Source organism: Thunnus maccoyii, chromosome 3 (assembly GCF_910596095.1).
Source record: "Thunnus maccoyii chromosome 3, fThuMac1.1, whole genome shotgun sequence".
Classification (NCBI taxonomy): domain Eukaryota; kingdom Metazoa; phylum Chordata; class Actinopteri; order Scombriformes; family Scombridae; genus Thunnus; species Thunnus maccoyii.
Genome location: NC_056535.1, coordinates 30,909,781 through 30,931,813, shown reverse-complemented (window position 1 = coordinate 30,931,813; position 22,033 = coordinate 30,909,781). Strand labels below are relative to the sequence as shown.

Here is a 22,033-nt window from a genome sequence, read left to right as displayed (position 1 = left end):
CTGGAAACACTGAGCGGGAGTGCACGCTTGGGCTAACGTTCGCTACTTTAACTAAATTGTGCAGGGCAGGTACTGTAATCAAGTAACATTAAACTTAGTGAAATATTGCGACAACAGTCCGACTCAGTGCGAGTCCCGGAACCGAGGAGAGCAGCAGGTGAGCCAACTGTCACATCAAAGGTACTATAAGTCTTCAAATCTTATATCAGAGAAATAATTTCCAAAATGACCACCAGCACACGTATGAGAGAGCCTGAATTTAACTCAGTTATTCAGTTATTTATTTTTGCAAAACCAAATATCTTGTGAAAAAAAGCAGCCACTCAAAATCTGATTTTGAGATACTTCTCTTCCTGTCTCTTCCCCAGACATCTATATATCAATACCGACTCACCAATTAGTGAAATTTTGTGTAAAATTCAGTATTTGAATGTCTCTGTGAGAGAAAGCAATGGAGAACCTTTTCCATATTTAAAGGTTTATGTGAACTCTGATGCTCTTTACTGGAGTGTTACTGTAGTGACGGCAGTAGCAGGTAGAAAACAGACTAATGTGTGTCACTCAGCCTCAGTCCAAACTGTGCAAGGCGTGATTCAAACCCTATCGCAAACAGCAGAAGCAAAGAAGAGGTTAAAGTACCAAGTACACTGACGTAAAGCCACACGCCTGATAACATGCAGGGTCTTTGTGAGGAGACACCGCTCTTTAAAACTGTAAAGTAAAACTGCAATACAGTGCAATGCAATTCATGGTAATTCAAGAAAATGTTGAAATTTGCACAAATGTCAAGAGTGAAATATCTCACAGCCATTCCACCAAATCGGTGCCTTTTCCATCCCAGGGCATTACATGCATAAATATGCATGGAAAGTATCAAGCAAAGTGTGGTGCATTTTGTCCTAATTGTAATTTGAAGATAAATCATGTAAAACCTTAATAAAAACTACCCATAACACTGAAAAAATAGGATTTTAGCCCATCCCCACACTCTAACACTACACTTTACCATGGAATATAATGATTAAAATCCTTCAGAATTCTTTTTTTTTTTTTTTGTATCATTGTGTGACTCCATTTCCCATTTAGACATAAAATACGATTTCTCATTGAAAATTCATTTTATGTCATACAGATTTTAGTCGTGTCCCCAGGTTTTCACTCAGTCCTGTTACCCTGACTTATTCCCCCCCTCTAAAAGTTTGGGACATTCCATAAGTCACATGATCAATAGGAGGTAGCATCACTTGAGTCTCCTGAAGGTCATGGGAAGATCAAAAGTAAGTTCTCTTACTCTATTTTCTGCATTTTTGATCATATTGTAAGTATGACTGAGAATGTCAATCTCAGTGTTCAGTCCTTTTGCCTAAATTCTGTCTTAGATTTTATTATGTTGTTATTTTTATTTATTTATTTTTTTTTAAAGATAGTTTCAGTAAACCACTTGAAGGTGTGTGTTGAAGGTGAAGTGTTCTCATGATATTAGCATTGATGCCATATGGCTACATTTCATGTATTTGCTAATGCTCTGCTAAAAACTCAGTCCTGTTAATTTCTGTCCTGTTACTCATATGAAGTATTTGTCATTTAGAAACCTTGTAAAAAAAAATAAATAAAATGGCCTGATATTGACCATTACACATTTTGAATAGTTAAACGTGTGTTATTAGATACAGTGCTGAAAAAAGATAAAGAATAAAGTTTAATTTTGGAAAGTCACAACATGCAAATGGAGTCAATTTGGCAGAATGGCCCCTCAGTTCCCATAGTCAGCGAAAAATTCTGAAATTCTGGAAATGTTTTAGAACATTTTACTTAATGTTTGGAAAAATAATGACATTTTAAAAAAGTATATCAATCTTTAAGAGTAATTTGAACAAATGTAACAATGAGTGACTAGAATCTAATTTTTCTGGCTGCCTGAATTACGGAAGACACATATTTAAAAAACATAAAATATTACTAAAATATCACCATTTTAATGACTTTAAGAGATTGTGTTTTTTTAATCACAGTGATGAAAATTTGGCATCAAGTCATGGAAACAGTTAAAAATAATGGCAGAAAATAAAAGAAGAGTATTTATGCAGTAGAGGTGCAATGATTAGTCAATTAAAAGATTAGTTGTCAACTATTACGTTAATCGCCAACTATTTTGATAATCGTTTGGAGTAATTTTGATGAAAATTTCCAAATTCTCTGATTCTAGCTTCTCAAATGTGAATATTTTCTGGTTTCTTTAGTCTTCTTTGACAGTAAACTGAATATCTTTGGGTTGTCGACTGTTAGTCGGGACAAAACAAAACATTTGAGGACATCATCTTGGACATGTTTCACCATTTTCTGACATTTTATAGGCCAAACAACTAACTGATTAATTAAGAAAATAATTGACAGATTCATCAATAACGAAAATAATCATTAGTTGCAGCCCTAGTATTTCCACAAATTTAAGTTTTATTTTTTCATGTAATTTTGCCAGTGTTGTACACAGTTTATTGTAGTCCAGGTGTTACTTTTTGAGCCAGGTTATTGAAAATTTAACTTGGCCATGACGGATTCTTTGAAAATCATGTAGAGGTTTGGGAAAGCACTGCATCACATAAGCCTATAGCAAACCAGAGCTCACCAACATCAGATTTGTGTGATTAGAGCGCCACCATGTGTCTCTTAAATATAATGCAGTACAGTTAGACACACAAAAAACAAAGACAGACCTATTTCACTGTAAGACTAAATATTTAGCTACCTTATCCCGAAACTGTCTCCATGTCAATGAGACCCCTGCCACTGATAATTGGTGTCATATGTTATGACTGAAAAACAAAGGAAAACAGCAGAATAGTGATGTGGAGTGAACAATAAGAAGGGAAAGGGGGCTCATGCTGTGTTCATGTCATATCGGAGTTACCATAGTTACCATTATGGTTGTGGTTTAAAGGTTCTGTTATAGAGTACTTTGCTAAAGTCTGTATTCACCAAGGGTTGCAATAAAGGATTGTATGTCAATAAACAATTCCAGCTTGTTTCTTTCTGCTTCCAGTCTTTATTCTAAGCCAAACTCCTCCTTACTCCAACTCTGTACTTAATACACAGACACAAGACTGTTATCGATCTTTTCATCTCACTCTCTGACAGAAAGCAAATAAGCGTATTTCCCAAAATGTCCAACTATCCCTATAATCAAATTTCATTATTGTATTTGATGTAAATCACTTTGTCTAAAGGAAACCCTACATTTCTTAAAGCATTTACGTGTGGAGTATTTAGGTGGTTACAGAATCTTTGAAAGTTTTTATTAACTTTTATAATATATACAAAATACAAGTTTGTTTTATAATGAAACAGCAAGATCACATTTGTGTGGTCCTATCTAATAGGGCACATTTTCCAAGATGAGCAGTTCATGCTACTATTGCCTGGGTGCTGCACTCTAGTGGACGTCAATCGGTGTTGCAGAGGACAAAAGAAAACAATGCCAATGCAATCTTCAAAAGCTAACATTTGGCATTTTAGTGACAGTATGACACAATTATGTTTCATTCTTATAACTGACTTTATTTCATCTTAAAACAGCAGCTATATAAAGAAAAAACTTGAAGTTGAAATTAACTTTTTGTGTAAGAAAATCTAAAATGTAATGAGGCTACATCAAATGTGTCGGTTGTTTTTCAAGAGTTTGTGGAAAGATTAGGCTTCATCCATGTCATTGATTGGCTGACGGCATTGCTACTGTAACAGACACAACAGGATTACAATCACTGTCCAGCATATAATATTAAAATCACCCCAAAAAACCCTGTTAGAATGGCTTTATACACAGCAATTATTAAATAATAAGTATTGTTGTTTGTGTAATAAATGACTCATACAAAATAATGAGAGCATTTGTTTATTATTTTACACACACAGTAGATTGTGAAATAGCTTCAGTGAAGGAAGCTTCTTTTTCTGAGAAGCTTGTATCTCGCTACTTTAAACAAAGTGTAGTGTTGCTGTAGCTTAACTATTTCCATTGAGCTTGTAGCTTCTCTTGCTACAATTTCAGCATCACCAATACTGGTATTATGTACAGTAAGACTTAAGACCTAATTATTCTCAGCAGGCTGATCAACCATTGGCTAAAATCAAGACTAAATGTGTACAGCCATGCCAACTGCTCTGTGAGGCTGTACTGTGCTTTGAGCTAAAAGCTAATGTCAGCATGCTAACATGCTCACAGTGACTATGCTAACATGCTGATATTTGACAAATAATGTTAATCATGTTCTGCATCATAGTTTAGCATGTTAACATGCTAACATTTGCTTATTGGCACTAAACAGTACAGCTGAGGCTGATAGCAATGTAATTCATTTTGCAGGTATTTGGTCATAAACCAAAGTATTGGAAATATTTACATTTTGAAAAGGATGAGGGGATTACCAGTATCAGTAGGAATCAACATCTACCCACAAATGTCTGTATAAAAGTTTGTGCCAATCCATTCAGTGGATGTGGAGATAATTTACTTAATTTAATAATTAATGATAACTTTGACCTGCTGGTGACGCTAGAGGAAAAGTCAGGGGATCACCAAAGTCATCAATATTCACCATAAAAGTACCATCAATTATTGTACCAAATTTCATGCCAATCCACGCAGTGGTTGTTGAGATATTTCAGTCTGGACCAAAGCAGTGGACACAGCTAGTGTGACTAAAAACACAAAGCTGTCTGAGCTCCAGTGGTTCCATCCCATCGTCGCCACGGTTACACACACAGGACAGGGAGAAAGAGATATACATGTCAGGGAACTCCATCTCCATGACGACAGTAAACAGGTCTGTCAGTGTGACTTACACACAGGTGAAACATTAGCCGGGCAGAAAGAAAGAAGCCACACATACTCACACACACACACATACATACACACACATACACCGGGCAGGACAGATGGCGGATTCACAGCGAACATCTGAACCCATCAACTTTGTGCATCAAGATGAAATCTGGTAAACCTGCTGACTGATTTCTAACTTTTTTCATTGCTTTGTGTCATCTGTGTTTTATTTTAATCACACAAATATGTACGCATTTGGAAAGATGGCAAAGATGATGTTCTTAGTTAGTATTGGTTGGGAGGATTATTATCATGTTGACTGGATGTTTGAAGTTACTTGACAAAATTCTGAATAAGTTGTGATGTTTTCCTCATTTTTAAAATATAGAAGTTTCTTGTAGCAACATACCAACAACCTATTATGTTTTAACAGTAAATGTTTCTTGTTTATCGAGATAACTTGGTATGTCATTATAAGAGAGAAGTGTTACTGGTTTTACATAATGAGATTCATTGATTTAATGTAATTACAAGAAGGTTTCTTGTAAAAATAAAAAAATAATTTGGTAGTAGGATCTCCTCAAATTGAGAAAATGTTATTTTTCCTGTTACAAGGAGAAATTTTGCATGTATAGTCATGGTGGCAACAATACACTGTCATATAGGGGTCAGATCAGCTTTCGTCATGCATGTTTTCCAGGTTTTTGCTGATATTGGGGTTTTCTGTTTGCAAATCTGAAAACACGGTTTTATCAAAGATAAGACATGTATTATTATGTTAGAACTGAACAACTACAGCCCCCACAAGTCTTGTAGTCTTGAACTAGAATTGTAGATACAATTGAAGGTTAAATGATGAGGATATCATTTACAAACACCAAGAATGTACTTTACAATGAAGTAGGAGACATCCTGTGTCCAGCAGTTCAACTTCTGAAATGAGATATACTTGCATATTCATATATTCTGGAATTGTTAATGAGGGAGACGGAGCAGATGCCATTTTGAGGATTTTAATATGGTAATTATACTTTTTTTGTTGAAAAACCACATCAGACAGAGCTTATTGTTCCAAGCGGGGTATTTTTATGTCTTAATATATGACTGGGGGGATCTTAAACAAACATTTGGGGTCAAAAAGCAAGACCCCATCAAGTAAATCATTAAATTTTAGGATGAAGACTTGGATTAAGGTTAAGGTAAGGTTATGGTTGAAGTAAGTCTCCAAGAAATCAATGTAAGTCAATGTAACGTCCTCTGAAATGATGGAAACACAACTGTGTGTGTGTGTGTGTGTGTCTGTTTGTGTGTGTGTAGGAAAGCGCATGTAAAAGTTGTGAAAGATTCGGCTGACGTCTGGCCCAGCAAGTGGGGCTTCCTTACCGAGGCGTACAAGGAGGTATACACTCACACAATCCACATCACCCTGCATATAACAGTTATAAGATCCTAAAATACAGTAAAAATTAAAAGAGAAAGGGAGATGTTTCTCGCCTTTGCTGACTTCTCAGTGATTGAGAGAAAAAAGTGGTGCATCAGTCTCACACTGCACTCTACTGTTGAAAAAGTGCAACAGCAAGTACATTAAGGCAAGACAGCAGATTGCACACATTAAAGGATAAGGCTGTCAACTCTCTGTTTTCTTTATGTTGTGGACCTCTGTTGTTGTCCAAAAACTCTTAAAAACATGTTAATGAGCCACACAGTTGCACTGGATGACCTTGTCCCTGCATTTGCGATGGACTTTTTTCTGATATAGAAATACTTTCTGAAGAGTAAAAACTTGATCGCTGTTATTTGTCTTTGGAGCTGTCTCTAAACAAACAGAATAACCACGCTCTGCGGGCACAAAGAACACATCCCATGTTTTTAATAGTGTCCACGGCTCAAAGGAATAAGATATATCAGGCTTTGGATACACACACAATGCTTGGAAGTTGATGAATTCATTGTTGGTTTGACTCTGCACATGAGATTTGTTAACAATAAGAAAAATATAGAAAATTGCCAGTTTTATCCTTTAATAACAAAGAAAACGTCTTCTCGGAGGAAAAGAAAACACAGATGTTGTTTTAAGTCTTTGAGTATATTACATGAAACAAACATTAGCAGGCATCACACAAGCAAATCTTCTCTGTATTTCAGTATGAGAGGGAGAGTACGAAGCTGATGGAGGCAGTCAGGAGAGTGGAGCTTCCCCATCACCTGGCAGCACGACCTTCGACCCCTCCAGAAAAATACATCCACGTACGATACACATGATCTATCTATCTATCTATCTGTCTATCTATCTATCTATCTATCTATCTATCTATCTATCTATCTATCTGTCTATCTATCTATGGACCTAACCCTAACTCTATCTGTCTTTTCAGGTTGGCCCCTCTCCACCTGTTCCACAGACAAGTCAGGCCCTTATTGGGTGGCGTTCAGGTCACTCACATCTTCAGCTGGAAAAGTATGGCACAGTGCATTATGGGAGGCGTAGTTTTCTGAAGGAACTGGGCTGGCCTCTGGACTCTTGCAACTGAGTGGAAGCCTCTGTTCTCCGTTGTCTCAGCTAATCAATGACTCAGTATTGAATGTGGATTAAAATACACTGCAGGAACAAACATTTTAGGGTGTCTGCTATGTTATTACACTGTCTCAACACAGTAATATACAAATGCAGCAAAAAGAGCAAATTAAATTCACATTCTAGGAGAGTTTAGATAATAATATGACTCATTGTCTCTCAAAACTTGAAGCTCAAACTTAGGTACTGTAGATGTAAAATGACGGATGCATTTGCAATGACATATCAATGGACAAACAATAAATAAATAAATAGAATTTATTACTATAACCTTAACATAACATAAGAATGAACAAACACAAAAGACAATCACAAGAAAGAAAAACACAACAAAGGCCTAATGATCATATGGGTTATTGAAGTGGGCCACATGGCTTTCACATCAACTAAAGACATAAATGATGTTAAATGAAAATTAAATTGTGAGTCTCAAGATTCCTGAAAAGGTGGGAATGTTCCGGACACATGTCGCTCCATAACTGTTGTTGTTGAAAAGTTGGATGCAGCTCTCTCCATCCATATAGTCTCTAGAAATGTACGGAGTCGTGTTCATACTCTGATCTGTTCTGCATCCTTCCAGTTTCAGGTCATACATGTATAGTTATTATTTTCATCCTGAGCATGGACCTGCTGCTTTGACTATAGTTTAACAGACACATCAGTGGATCACAAGGGACATTATGACCTATAATCTTAACCAGGGACTTTCTTATGTTTCTCCAGAAAACCTTTATTTTTGGGCAATACCAAATCATGTGGGAAAAGGCATCATTGTCTTGTTTACAATATCAAATCAGATCAGTGTTACATACATGTACGTACATGTGCATTTTGACAGGAGTGAAATATAGTCAATGTCTGAAACTTAAAAGCAATCATTTTATTCCTTACTGATTTTGAAAAATGATGTGTGTCTTACAAATGTTATTCATAGTCTTCATTTCTAAGGGATTTCCCCAAGTCAGTTTCCTGATTTCTTTGAAATGATGCACCGTTGTTGCATTTTTGTGCGGTTTTGTTCTTCTGTCTCATCACCAATTCTCAGTTTCAGTTGACCGGGGTATGATTATAGAGTGTTTTGATGGTTGAATTCTTAATATAATATCTTAATATCATATACAGTACTGTGCAAAAGTTTTAGGCACTAAAAGTAAAGCAAGGATGCTTACACAAATATTGCTATAGATTGTTTTAATTTATCAATTAACTTCTTACAAAGTTGAGTAAACAGCAGAAACCTAAATGAAATCAATATTTGCTGTGAGCAGCTTTGCCTTTAAAACAGCAGCAGTTCTCCTCGGTACACTTTAACACAGTTTTTAACTTGCAGGTAGGTTGTTGTAACCATCCTGGAGAAACAATGTTCTTCTTCTGGATTTATTATTCAGGCCTCTCAGGTGCTTCTTCATGTAATACCAGATTGACTCTATGATGTTGAGATCAGGGCTCTGTGGGGGCCAAACCATCCCATCTGTTGCAGGACTCATCATTCTTCTTGTTGCTGAAAATAGTTCTTTATGACTCTAGCTGCATGCTTAGGGTCATTGTCATGTCATGAATCAATTTGGGACCGATCAGACACCTCCCTGATGCTATTGCATAATGGATAAGAATCTAAACATCTAGGGTGCCTAAAACTTTTTGCACAGTACTGTGTGTATATATATATACCACACACAGTACTGTATCTCTTTAATATTAGCAAGTGTTCTTTATTAAAGTCATCTCGATTTTTTATCTAGTAAAGTTTACAGTTTAAGTTTACATTTCTCGGTTCAAATGTATTCAGGAACCGATTACTCCCCCTTACCCAAAAATATGTTTTGCTTATTTTTATTTCACTTGGATGTTTGACCAATATAAAACTTAGACAAGTGTGATGAGGAAACTTGAAACCTCCACTGCACAAACACTGAGAGTGAATTTTTCAGTGAAGTATAGTAGACATATTGCATCCAGCAGTTAAACTTGTGAAATGAAAAATATTTGCATATTTTCAGTGCTTGAGAAGGAAGTGGTTAATTAAAGGACGAGTTCACAATTTTTCAAGTCTGTCTTGAACATTGAAATGACCATTAGAAGATCCCTTCATAAAGCACTTATTGGGGCTAAAATCCACCAGCCTCCTACTGTGAAAAAATACATTTAAAAATGTATCTGAAGATAATTTGAAGCTTCAGCCATCTAAATGAGTCAAATCAAGTAGATATCTTTCAATGTTACAGTCATTTTAGTACCAAAGTTCCTCTTTTTGTTACTATACTTCCACCGCAGCTCAACAGGGAAACACTGTCTGAGGAAACACAAAGAGGGAATTTGATGCTAAAGCTGTGGCAGATGTGTGGCAGATATCCACTTGATATAATTAACTCAGACTGCTGAAGCCTCATATAAGCTTCAGATGAACTTTTAAATGCATTTTTGCACCAAATGACTGTGTGGACACACTGTGGATTTTGGCCTCCATCACTGTGAAAGCACATTTAAAGAGGATCTTTTAACAGCCCGTATGAACAGGAAGAATGATTACAGTGAGGAAAACCTCTTCCTGTGTTCATATGGACTGTTGTATTAAGATAGATTTGAAAAACTGTGAACCAATCCTTTAAATCTTTTGTGGAAAAAACATATCAGACACATATGATTATGTCTGGAGGAGCTCTTTAATTATAATCTACACAGAGTCATTGCAAAACACCAGATAAATCAACAGATACTGTTTAGTGTAATTCAGTAGAGAGAAAGCTGATATGAAATGAGAGACATTACCACCACTTCTACTTATAGGTACCACTAGCCTACTAGCCTACTTCTACTACTACTACTACTAATGCTAATTCTTCTATGAATATAAAATAGAAATATATTAATATTTCCTATTTTATCCTGTAAAACAAGAAATTGAATGTCAGTCATTTTTTGTGAACAATTTCTAAGTATTACCATAATTTCAGAGGGCGTTTCAAAACTATGTGCTCATTTTAGAAATCCCCCATACTTTTTTTGGGCATGTGTGTCACGCATGACTCACGTAACAGCGCTGACGTAATGACATCACGAGGCCTGTCTGCAAAGGCGGAAGAAGAGAGAAAAACAACAACAGCAGCAGCAGCGGCGGCGGCTCCGGCTCGGCGACGATAGTTGGCGAGAAGGACAATATAGCAATTTAACGATTATCTTTTCGGTATCACAAAGTACCGGCGGTTTGTGTATGGTTAATACACCTGTTATTGTTTACATTTAATAAGAAAATGTCGTTGTTTGGTAAGTTATTCGGCAGCGGAGGGAAGGGTGGGAAAGCGCCGACACCCCAGGAGGCTATCCAGCGACTCAGAGAGACCGAGGAGATGTTGGCCAAAAAACAGGATTTCTTAGAGAAGAAAATCGACCATGAGCTCATGACGGCTAAGAAGAACGGCACGAAAAACAAACGAGGTGAGGAAAAAGCTTCTAAACGTGTAATTTGACGGGTCAGACAAACCGCTAATTAGTTAGTTTGTGAGTCAACTGTTAGCTCGCAGGCTAACTGGAGAGAAGGAACGGGGAAGTTGGCAGTTGACAGCCTGACGTTACCTGAACTCGGTGACTCCATTTTTAAATGACTGTTTTTTTTAAGGAAGCACGGTATTCATAGTGAGTTAACTGAAGTGAAAAAAGGTCACAAATAACCAGACAGAAACATACCAAACAAGAGAGAAGTTAAAGATGTTAAAGATAGAGTTACTGCTTTCTTATACATAGTTTGTTAAGTTTGTAAGTCACACGTGGTGACAAAAATGCCAGAATTAAACATAAGTTCGAAACAAATGTGACCTGCGACGTTTTGTTTTAGTAATATAACTGATTTTCTTGGCAAACTTACCCTGGCATTTAATATAGTGGTGTGACACTGTTCTTCCATACTGTCAGCTACTCTTACGACTATCTAATCAGTTTGTGCCTTTCACACTGTATGTACATTATCATTATATTACAGTAACAGAGCCAAGCATGAGTTTTTCTGAAAGATAAATCCCGGTTGATCTTTGGCAAACCCCAAAACTTGTTTAACAACATTCATAGTTGTTTTGAAAGTATTTCCAGAATCCTAAAATACATTTCTGACCATCTGAATAAAAAATATTCAGTCCGCTGCGAGATAATTTTTTTTTTTTAAACTTGTTTCCCAAGTAGCAACTCAAACAAAGATGATAGTGGAAAATGACATATTTCCTTGCTATTACTTTCCTTTCATTCTTATGTTGAGAGCTAAAATTAAAAAGTTACTCACTACACTATGACATGCTTGTTTTTTTTGTGCCATACAAAAAGAGCAAGGTACTCATGTTAATGTGCACTTGCACACACACAGACAGCAGTCATACACTGCTGCAGCATTAAAGTTAAAAATACATGCAGATGCACCACAACGAAACACAAGCAGTCAAAAAAAATCAATGAGCCGACTATACACAGCAGTATAACAGCCTGTCACAACAGCCAAATAACCACGTAGACTCACACCCGCAGAAGCAGCAACAACCACTGTGCTCATATGCACAGTAAACTTAAAACGGCAACATAGCAGGGACAGAGAAGATAAATATCTTACCTGTGATGGTTTCCTGTCAGCACTGAAATTATTTCATTATAGTCCTATGATTTAATTAGTTCTGTTTCAGGGGAAGTGTGAAGGGACAGTCATCTTAGTGAGGTTGTGATACTAGTTTTTGTCTAATTGACAGTGAAATCTCTGTACAGTTTGTTTTCTAGGGAGACCAGGGCCTGTAGGACACTGTTCATTTTGCAAAATATAGTATGTCACTGGGACTTATGTCTCGGGTGTCATCGATGGAAAGTCCATGGCAGGTCAACAGTATGTACTGACAGGTTGTTTAGTGCCGTATTAGCTTCCTTGTTTGTCTACTCACTGGCTGACTGACACAAACAAAACACTTTGTTTAGTGTCAGTTATTTAAATTTGGGGATAATTAAAACCAGTTAGCTTTAGTTAGATAAGCTCCTGTTTGTCTGCTGGTCGACCTTGTGCAGTGTTCTACTGTACACTGACAGATGAGGATCAGGTCAGGACAGATCAGGTCCTGACAGATATACAAAATGTATTTGTGGCCTCTGAGAAACAGAATTATCATCAAGTGGTAAACAAGACCCAAACACAGCAAATGTTTCATTTTTAGTAGTCCCAGTTACGGTGGCACTGAGGTGCAAAACACAACATTTCAGAAAACACAACAATATTCAGGAAAACACAATGTCAAATCATGTTTTGTGAAATTTTGTTGTGTTTTGCATCTCAGAGTCACTGTACCCAATACTACTACTACTACTACTTACTAATAATTGTATTTCAGGAGAGTATTTAAGATGATATTGTGATAATACCCTTTAACTTTTTGACCATGATAATAGTAGCTAAAAATCTGATACTGGAATATCCTTAATTACATACAGCCCGTTTGCCAGCTGTGGTTGCTGGTAGATCTGTGATGCAACCACAAATCCTCTCCAGGAAGAGAAGCACAGCAGCACTGAGACCACTATCACTGTGAGCTCGTCTACAAATGGTTTTAATAGTCCCGTTCTGCGTTACATGACGTGCCAGCTAGCAAGAAAACAAAACCGGATTTTCAACATACTTAATCGTGTTGTCCCACACTGAGCAGTCAACTGTCACTTAAATTGAAAACACGCTGCTGCCATGTCAAGTGCCGCCCCATTAGGAAACGTCACGCTGCAGTTGGGTGAGATGCCTGTAGTAGTTGTCTGACGGGATTGTGGGTAGTTTAACCCGGGATATTTCTCAACCTCAACAACTAGTCTCTTTTCATCCATTGTTCTACACACACGAGAGACAGCGACAGCAAGAGGCGAGAAGAGGAAGTCAAGCTGCCGTGGGAGCAGAGCAGAAGAAGAGCTGCTGTGGTAGTCGGGATTTACAAGCAGGGAGCGAGTGGAGTTTATTTATTTGTTTAATTTTTGCCTTGTAGATACAGGCACAAGTGGAAAAAGTTACAACTACAGTGAAAAGCAAGCAACAAACTAGTCTGTAGTTGAGCCAACATTGTATTGAAGTACAAAACAGCTTTTTCTCTGGAGAAACATGCGTTTTTCTCAGGAGCGGTGAGGCTGGAAATATGACATGAAGTGTCGCAGGGCGGCGCTTCGACGGGCGCCAGCACGTGCCCAGCAGCAGCCAGTGCAGGGTTGTACATAGAAAATAATAGGGACTGCTATTTTGACGCGTGCCATCCGGCCTGAAGTCTCCCTCAAGCCTGGAGATGGATAATAATACACGCAATCCATAAACTCCTCATAGCAAACATACCATGATCACAGCATCTGCACGATTACTCTCGTTGGTTTATTTTCACTGCATGGTGTCTCATTTTACGACTCTACTCCACTTTCTTCTAACTGACATTGACAACAGGTATTTTTTAATTAGACACTAGCTTTGTTTAGCATTCTTCACTTGTTGGTTTTCCTCCAAGCTGAAGCATAGTTCATTGTTGTGTAGAAGCATCAGGAAACGACTGATGAATGAAATCAGGGTGAGAAAATTACCATACAATAACAGCAGCATATTTCTAAATAAATTCCACAGAAAACATGTCATGAACACACCGTTTTGTCTTGTATTTCAGCAGAATAGCCGACAGTTTATACCAGTGTTAGTAACTATGTCATGGATGCCTCATGGCTCATGGAAGCTGAAATACAACAGATAAAAGATACATGTAAATTGTACTTTGCACATAGAGACGGTCACTACTGTATAATGCCACTGAGGTCGTGAAGGGGTCACTAAAAAAAGAGCAGGACAAAAGGAAAAACAAAGGGTCAAACAGTCAGCGTCCTTTGCGAATTCAAGGGCGCAGTGTCAACGCAGCTCTGCAACCCAGATAATCTGATAAAGATTTGTATGATGTTGGGTAATGATGTTATCAGCCCAGAAATAGGTCCGAGTGCTGAAATAATCTGATGAAACTGGAACTGTCAGCTGCTGTCTGGCTCCCGGTGTACCAGACCAACCACATACAATAGATTGATAAGGGTGTTTGTGTGTGTGTGATAAAGCCCGGTTATATATTTAAACCATCATATTTTTATTACATGGAAAGTATCTAATAATGTCAAGCACAGAAAGCTGTCAACAATTGTCTCATATTTGTCTTCACTTTTTCTTTGATCAGACACTTTCTGACACTGATCATAATTTTCCAGTTTTAGATTTTTTTATTTAAGGATCTTGTAGAGCTGCGTGTAACATTTGAGAACTTAGGCTTCATTTTTTAATTGAAGAAAATGTTTATATTATATATTGAAGTGATGTATGGAAAGAAGAACTATTGTGATATTAGTACTGAATCTCAGGTATCGCACTGGAACTAGAGTTGAGAATTTAATACACATCCTTATTAAACTGAATCAATCTTTGTGTTTCCAAAAACTTGATTTCAGAAACATGCATGTAAACAGGGAATCCAGTGGGGTCTTTTTTTAGTTTAAATAGACTTTTGCAAGAGAAACTGATGACTTGATCTTGTGTACTCTTACCTGTGTTTCTAAAACACTTTTTTAATTGTGCAGATTTGTGTGACACAGACTTTGAACAGGGAAAACATTGCTGTAGCAGCAGCAGCAGCAACACAGCAGGATAAAAGCAAACATTATTCCTTATAGCTGTGCATATTTGCATGAAGAAACCTTATTTCAAATGGAAAATACATTACTAGCTAGCACATTATCTGAATCAGATAACAGAAGGCCTCCACATCCACACCCACAAAACTGTAGGTCAAATCATTTCAGATGCTTGTTGCTGCTCTAAAAGATGACGACAAGTGGAAGTATTTTACTGCTAAACCCAAATTAACTTTGATTTTTATTAAAGCAAAAACCTTAAAGCCATACTAATGTATAGACTCATACAAATAAAAGCCCTCTCAATCATCATTAATGACCCACTAGAAGCGTGTGGCTGTGTATGTATCTATAGAGAAATCCAACCCAAAATCTAGCAATGCAGCACCTTCCTGCAAGGTTGTGCGGAGCTGTGGGCGTGTTTATTTGTGCTTTAGAACGTAACCGCTGTGAAACAATCAGAAAATATCTTTTTAATTATCTGATTCACTGCTTTGTTCTTGCCAGCGCCACTCCCTCTCTTAATTTACTCTGTAGCTCGCTCAACCGCCACTGCTCTTTCTTTCTCTCTCTCTCTCTCTCTCTCTCTCTCTCTCTCTCTGGTGTTGTTGAACCGAGGACGAGGGGCCAACTTTGGTCCTGCATAGTATACTTTAAATGATTTCTTTATCAACTTCTAATCTTGACTCTAAATTGAAGCTATAATCCAAACAAACACAGCAGCATACATACTTATCTCATACTTTATTACCCACCTTCCACCTCACACATGACTCAGCAGGTTTAGGTAATTTTGAGTTTCACTGGCAGTCGATGAGGTGATTTCCCATGTCAGCACCTGAGGGGAATTCCTTGGATTTAATGCCACATGGAGGAAAGCGAGAGCCAAAACACACAGCGGTGCAGAGCATACAGTAGCGAGACAATAAACCAGCCCGAGTTTCAAGTGGTGAACATTCTTCACCTCCCAGCCAATCGCTATCCCAGTTATTTTAGATTAGGCCAGACCTCTGTGAGCTTGATGAGATGCAGGTCTTACTCGAGTGAAAAAAATAGTGAGGCGAAATACCTAAAACCTGCAGGCAGAGATTTGGCTCAGACAGGATTTTATCAGATTAAAAGAGTCCTGATTCATTAGGACAAACATTGTAATTATCTCTGCCAGGTGTAAGCCTGGAGGGGATCGTGTGTTTGGTTGAGTGTGTGTGCGTGTGTGTATCTGTCCGCAGCTAATCTCACATATTACTGGACCCATCAGCCGTTTATGACTGTATGCTAGAGGACCTCTTATGGTTGCAGTGATTCACAATTTTTTAAAAACCTATTTTATAACATGATTCCTTATGAGCCTATCACAGAGCTTAGACTTTCATCTTTTCATCAGTCCTCGCCATTTTACAATATGTGTTATGAAAAAGCATATCCGGCAATCAGCAAGGCTAAAAACAAGCTTTACCTCGTCTGTTTCAGTCACATTTTGGCTTTTGTTGTTTTGTTGTGGCTCAAAAACTGAACCTGAACCAAAGCATCTGCAGATTAATGATGAGAAAAACTGAGACTATATTATACAGAAACACTTTATGATAAACTTTGCATACATCTATATAAAAAAACTTACACTATACTATACAAAAAAACTTTGCAAATCTTGGCTGGTTGCATCTGGCAGTTGTGGTCACGTCACAGTAGGTGCTTCACCACCGACATGCCACCAGTCACCGCACTCTTCTAGTTCAACATGCAAACAGTCGACTGCAGCTCATCTGTTAGCAGCGCAGCACCTCCTGCTCTCAATCTGTCTTCCATCACACGCACAGCATGCAAGCTGCTGCTGCTGCTGCTGCATTGTCACAAAAGGCCAAAAGTCCACCAGACACGGCTTCATCTTCTGCTCTGCGGCTCCTTTACGTCTCTGTCATAGTTGTAATGTCCACTGCACTGTGTCTTCAAGCAGACAGAAGTTGTCTTGCGAGCTTTAGTTATGCATCCTGCTGAATTATCAGTCACTTTCTTTCTCATTCTTTAACTGGAAACTTCACATTTTAAACACTAATTTACACAAAAATAAGAAATACCTTATCTACACCTTTTGGTTTGTGTTTATAGTGAAAAAACAGCAGGAATTTAAAAAAATATATACTTTTATTTCTTCTTAATAGTTTGTTTATATGCACACTATAGCAATTATTAATGAACTTTCATGTGATTAACACATCATTAAGTATTTATATACTTTTGCAAGTGAATTCTACGCATCACAGATGTCAAAAATAGACCTAGTGTGTAAAGATGGCAGCACAAAAAAATGAGCCACAAGTGAGATGTTCTACATGACACCTTAGATAGATTAATAATGATTGTTTGTACTCTTATAAAATGTGTTAATATTAGTATTGGTGTCACCCTGTACGGTAGGAAAATATTGGTAAATACTGATATAATATTGGTACCAGCATGGCCAACTCTTACTTCATCCCCTTTGCCCCTTCAACTGCACACAGTTAATGTGTTTAATGCTCTGCTTTCTTAAACAAGTTCATTCATAATTCATAATAAGTTATTAAGAAATATTTCTCTGACTGTGTCATATCTGTGTACATGCATGTGATATGTAGCAAATATATACAGTACACAATACCTAATGAGAAGAGACAAACGAGAGAGTGTAGCCACTGTGTGGCAGTAGCCTGACGAGCTAACTGTCAGTAACACCCGTTCAGGTCTTCAGCTTGGGTTTGGGTATTAAATTGACGTGTCCAGATTCAGGTCTCAGTTTTAGACCCGTACAGACAGATTTCTAACTTCGCCTTCCTCCTGTGTGACTGCAGTAGACGTGACTAATAAGTGAGTTGTAGGTGTCACCTGAACTAACTTTGTCTCACCCTCTCTCTGTTTGTCCAGCGGCTCTACAGGCCTTGAAGAGGAAAAAGCGCTACGAGCAGCAGCTGGCTCAGATCGACGGGACGCTGTCTACCATCGAGTTCCAGCGGGAGGCGCTAGAGAACGCCAACACTAACACAGAAGTACTCAAGAACATGGGCATGGCTGCCAAGGCAATGAAGGCTGCACACGAAAACATGTAAGAGACATAGTTAGAATGTTTTGTTGGTGTTGAGGTTATTGTAAGTAGTTATTTTCAGTCATTATGACTACAAATAACTTTTAATTCTTACTGTAAGCAGAAGAATTTTTTAAAAAAACAAAACAACTAAGGCCTTAGTTCCTCAGCTGTGAACTTTCTCTACTGGTTGGTAATCTCCAGGCTGAGCAGTCTCTTCTTCTCTTGTCTCATCTCTTTCTTTTTTCTGTTGACTCCTCTTTTCTTTTCATCTTCTTTCTTGTCTTCCTGCATCTTTACTTGTTGAATCTTTCCTCTGAACAGCTCAATTCTTATAATTTTCTTTTGCACTGGCTTCTCTGTTTCAATTTTTTTCTGTCTTTACATTTTTTTCTAATATTTTCTTAACACTTATCACCTTGCTTTGTATCTCTTTCACATTTGTCCTCTTTAATGTTCTCCTTTCTTCTTCTGAACTGCTTTCTGTTCTTCTAATTTGCTTTCATACTCTCTGATCCAGTTACACTATGGCTATTTAAAACACTTATTTCTGAATGTTTGGCAGTTACCTGTTAAAATCGTTTAATCATAATCAATGTGTAGCAATAGCAACAATACTTAAGCTTCATACTACGCTGCTAGTAAACTCTCATTTATCCATGAGGCCTTTAGCAGAGCTTTCAACCATATGACATGGTCTACATCAGTTATCATTAAGATGAATCTGTTATAAGTTAATCTGCAGTACTTTTTGGTCTTTTCATCTTCCTATTGATTTAAAATGAAGCATATAGTAGTTTTAAGAAACAGTACCAACTCAAGGTCCACTAACTAGCTTTTTCCGGAGCTTTTCGTGACAACTGAGCTCACTACATCCACAGATGAAGGCTATGTGATACAGCTGAAAGCTCAGGAACTAGAAACTACTACTTGTTGAATGTAGAGAGTGAACTTTCATGCTTATGAGGTAAAGTTACCACTAGAAAACTTCTGAAAACACTTGACAATTTAAGCAGAGCCTCCCTCTTGTGCTTTGGTTGGTGGCCATGCTAAATGGCTCAATGTATATGCAGAGTGTAGTTCACCTTGTCCATCAACATGCATAACTTACTTAATAAACAGACGTGTTAATGTTGATCTAAGCGCTCACATGTTATTTTTCTCTCTCTGTCCTTCTTTTTTCCAGGGATATAGACAAAGTAGACGACCTGATGGCAGAAATCACAGAACAACAAGAAGTGGCTCAGGAAATCTCAGATGTCATTTCCAGACCGATTGGTTTTGGACAAGACTACGACGAGGTGAGAACATAAAGCAGGAACCTTTTCAGGAACTAAAGAATCATACCTGCATTTCAAATGAGAGAAATCATCAAAAGTGAAAATGTCTGACGTTGACATCTTAAAATGTCAAAACCTAAAAATATTTCATTTACTATCATATATGACAAAAAAAGCATCAAATCTTCACATTTGAAAATCTGGAACCAGCTTTTGCTTTAAAAATGGCGATTAATCAATTAGCAACATGGCTGCTGATTAATTTTCTATCCATTGACTAACTGATTAATCATTTCAGCTCTAGTATGAAAGTATCACTTAAAATGTTCAGTGTGTGTTTATTTCATTCATTTTGTTAAATTATGTTTTTAGCTCCGTTCAATAAATGAATTACTTCCGTGTGTGTTTTCAGGATGAGCTCATGGCCGAGCTGGAGGAACTGGAACAGGAAGAGCTGGACAAAAACCTGCTGGAAATCGAAGGAACGGAGGACGTCCCTCTACCCAGCGTACCATCTACATCACTACCATCTAGACCAGGTATTTTGAAAAAATTAATTTCAATTCAATTCCCATAAAACACCATTTGGCAGCAAGCCATCCACATCACTAAAATATACATCACGAGATAATTGAATTTAATTTCTGTTCTTTTTTTTTTTAGCCAAGAAGAAGGAGGAAGAAGACGAAGACGACATGGCGGACCTCGAGGCCTGGGCGGCTAACTAAGCTAGCGTGCCCCGCTAGCTAGTGCCCCTCCCCTGTCTGTCTCTCTGCTACCAGACTGGTCCCAGACATCTGGAAGAGAGACAGGGACTCTGGGCTGCTGAGCTGGCTGCTGGCATGCTGTTCTGTCTTAAAGCCGACGTGTCAGTATCTAACCATACCCCAACCCTAAAGTATGCACTTGTGCACATGTGCACTGATTTAAAATGAAATGAACCCAGGCTCTTTTCTTCTGATTATTATTACAGTAACAATCTATTTACTCTCTTCTTCTGTTTCTAAAGGGCATCTATCAGCCTGTGGTTGTGTCTATCAAAGGAAAAAGAGTGCATAAACATGCACACTTACGCCAGGAGTGCACAAGTGCATACTTAGAGGGAAGGGTGTGTGGAGGAACAAAACGTGGCCTGTTTCTGGGAAGAATGTGAAGAATCAACAGATTTGTGGGGAAAAAGGACAGAGGTTGAGGGGAAAAAAAAGCAAAAACCGAAAGACAACATGACTCAGCCATTTTTCTGTTTTCTGCTTTGTAATCTCTCTTCTACGGTGATGACGACAACCCATCCTCTACACCATCTTTGCTAAATCTCAACTGCGGCAAAAAAGATTAAGTATAAAAATGTAGGATTTTCTCATTGAAATATCACTGTTAAAATGACTAAACTAAGACGTGTTAAAGTGGAACTTTGTAGTTAAATGAAATCATCTTGTTATGGAAGGAGTTTGATCGCTCTGTCAGCCATATGCCTTGTAGAAGTTTCAGTGGGCAACTTCTTGTTGCCCTCTGGATCTAACCAGTTAACCAGTTCTTAAAATAAAAAATTTTGGGGAAAAAAGACATTTTGAACAGAAGGAGCTTTTTAGTATCATTGAACACCACGGTGGCACCGGTTCCTGTTTTTCACCGTTGCCTTTAGTAATGTCTCTAAGGAGGACTCTAATAATGAGACCATTGAAACAGTAGAGGCTTCAAGCAGACATGGCCGCCTTTCACATGTCGGTCCCTTGTAGAATTGGCTAAACAAAACATGTAATAATCAGACAAAAAACATTTGAAAAAGATCAATTCAGTAACCATTAGTGAATATTAGTGGATGTTAGTGTCAAATAGCTCTGATTTTGAAGTTTACACATCCCTTTTATGTGGAGTGGGTTAACTTGATTTGTTACTGGTTGATTTGTCATGCTACAAGAACAAGCTCAAACCTGCAAATCTTTAGGCTGATTCAAAGAAAGTCGTTTCAACGCAGGTATGAATGGCTGCTCCTCCTTTTCTTAAAGCAACGACAAGAGAATGTGGAAGTTGTTGAGAAACCACCTAGATGTTTACTGGTTGAAAGATACCAGTTTTAGTTGAATAACTATTGCAACATCATCCCAATAAAGGTATTATACAGCAAAATTAAATGAAATTCCTGCAGGTATGCGCTTGAATGAATTCAATCATTTGATTGTATATTTTAATTTGGGTAAATCAAAATCATTTACGCCAGAGAGATAACTTGGTTTACTGGAAAGTGTGCTTCGTATCTGCCGCTCATTGGAGTTGTTGACAGGGTTTCATTTCATAGCTCGGATATTTTTAGGTACATTCCTCAGCTTTAACCTCTGCTGTGCAGCTGTAGTAAAGAGCTGCTGTTGCTTCAGGCCATGGAGCAGTGCCACCAATCATCAGATGATCATAATTACAAGTCTTATGTTCAACTCTCTTACTTATGATCTATTAATTCAAAAATAAGAGTGCTATTGTCTGAGACAGGTTTATCCAAGATGAATCAATTCTACAATTGTGTTTGAAGATCCAGGTTAGCTGTATGAGACTTAAAAAGATGATCTGAGCTGGTATTTTATTAACCTTGAGTAGTTAAAGTTTTATAAAGTTTTAACTACTCAGTACTCACTACAAGAGTTGTATAATGTCCCCTCTGGCTC

General features: G+C 37.7%; 2 protein-coding genes across 2 annotated transcripts; both read left to right on the top strand.

Moving 5' to 3' along the window:
• Nucleotides 1-4,226: 4,226 nt before the first annotated feature.
• On the top strand, nucleotides 4,227-7,431 carry LOC121894467 (uncharacterized protein C20orf85 homolog). The gene is made up of 4 exons (XM_042407081.1): nucleotides 4,227-4,991; nucleotides 6,137-6,218; nucleotides 6,965-7,066; nucleotides 7,195-7,431. Exons 1-4 carry the CDS (start codon nucleotides 4,933-4,935, stop codon nucleotides 7,348-7,350), a joined length of 399 nt encoding a protein of 132 aa, XP_042263015.1. The 5' UTR covers nucleotides 4,227-4,932; the 3' UTR covers nucleotides 7,351-7,431.
• Nucleotides 7,432-10,465: 3,034 nt separating this feature from the next.
• LOC121894668 (charged multivesicular body protein 4b-like) lies at nucleotides 10,466-20,939 on the top strand. Its single transcript, XM_042407407.1, has 5 exons — nucleotides 10,466-10,829; nucleotides 17,940-18,117; nucleotides 19,283-19,397; nucleotides 19,789-19,915; nucleotides 20,040-20,939. The coding sequence occupies exons 1-5, from the start codon at nucleotides 10,646-10,648 to the stop codon at nucleotides 20,102-20,104; spliced, it is 669 nt and encodes a 222-aa protein (XP_042263341.1). The 5' UTR covers nucleotides 10,466-10,645; the 3' UTR covers nucleotides 20,105-20,939.
• Nucleotides 20,940-22,033: the final 1,094 nt, after the last annotated feature.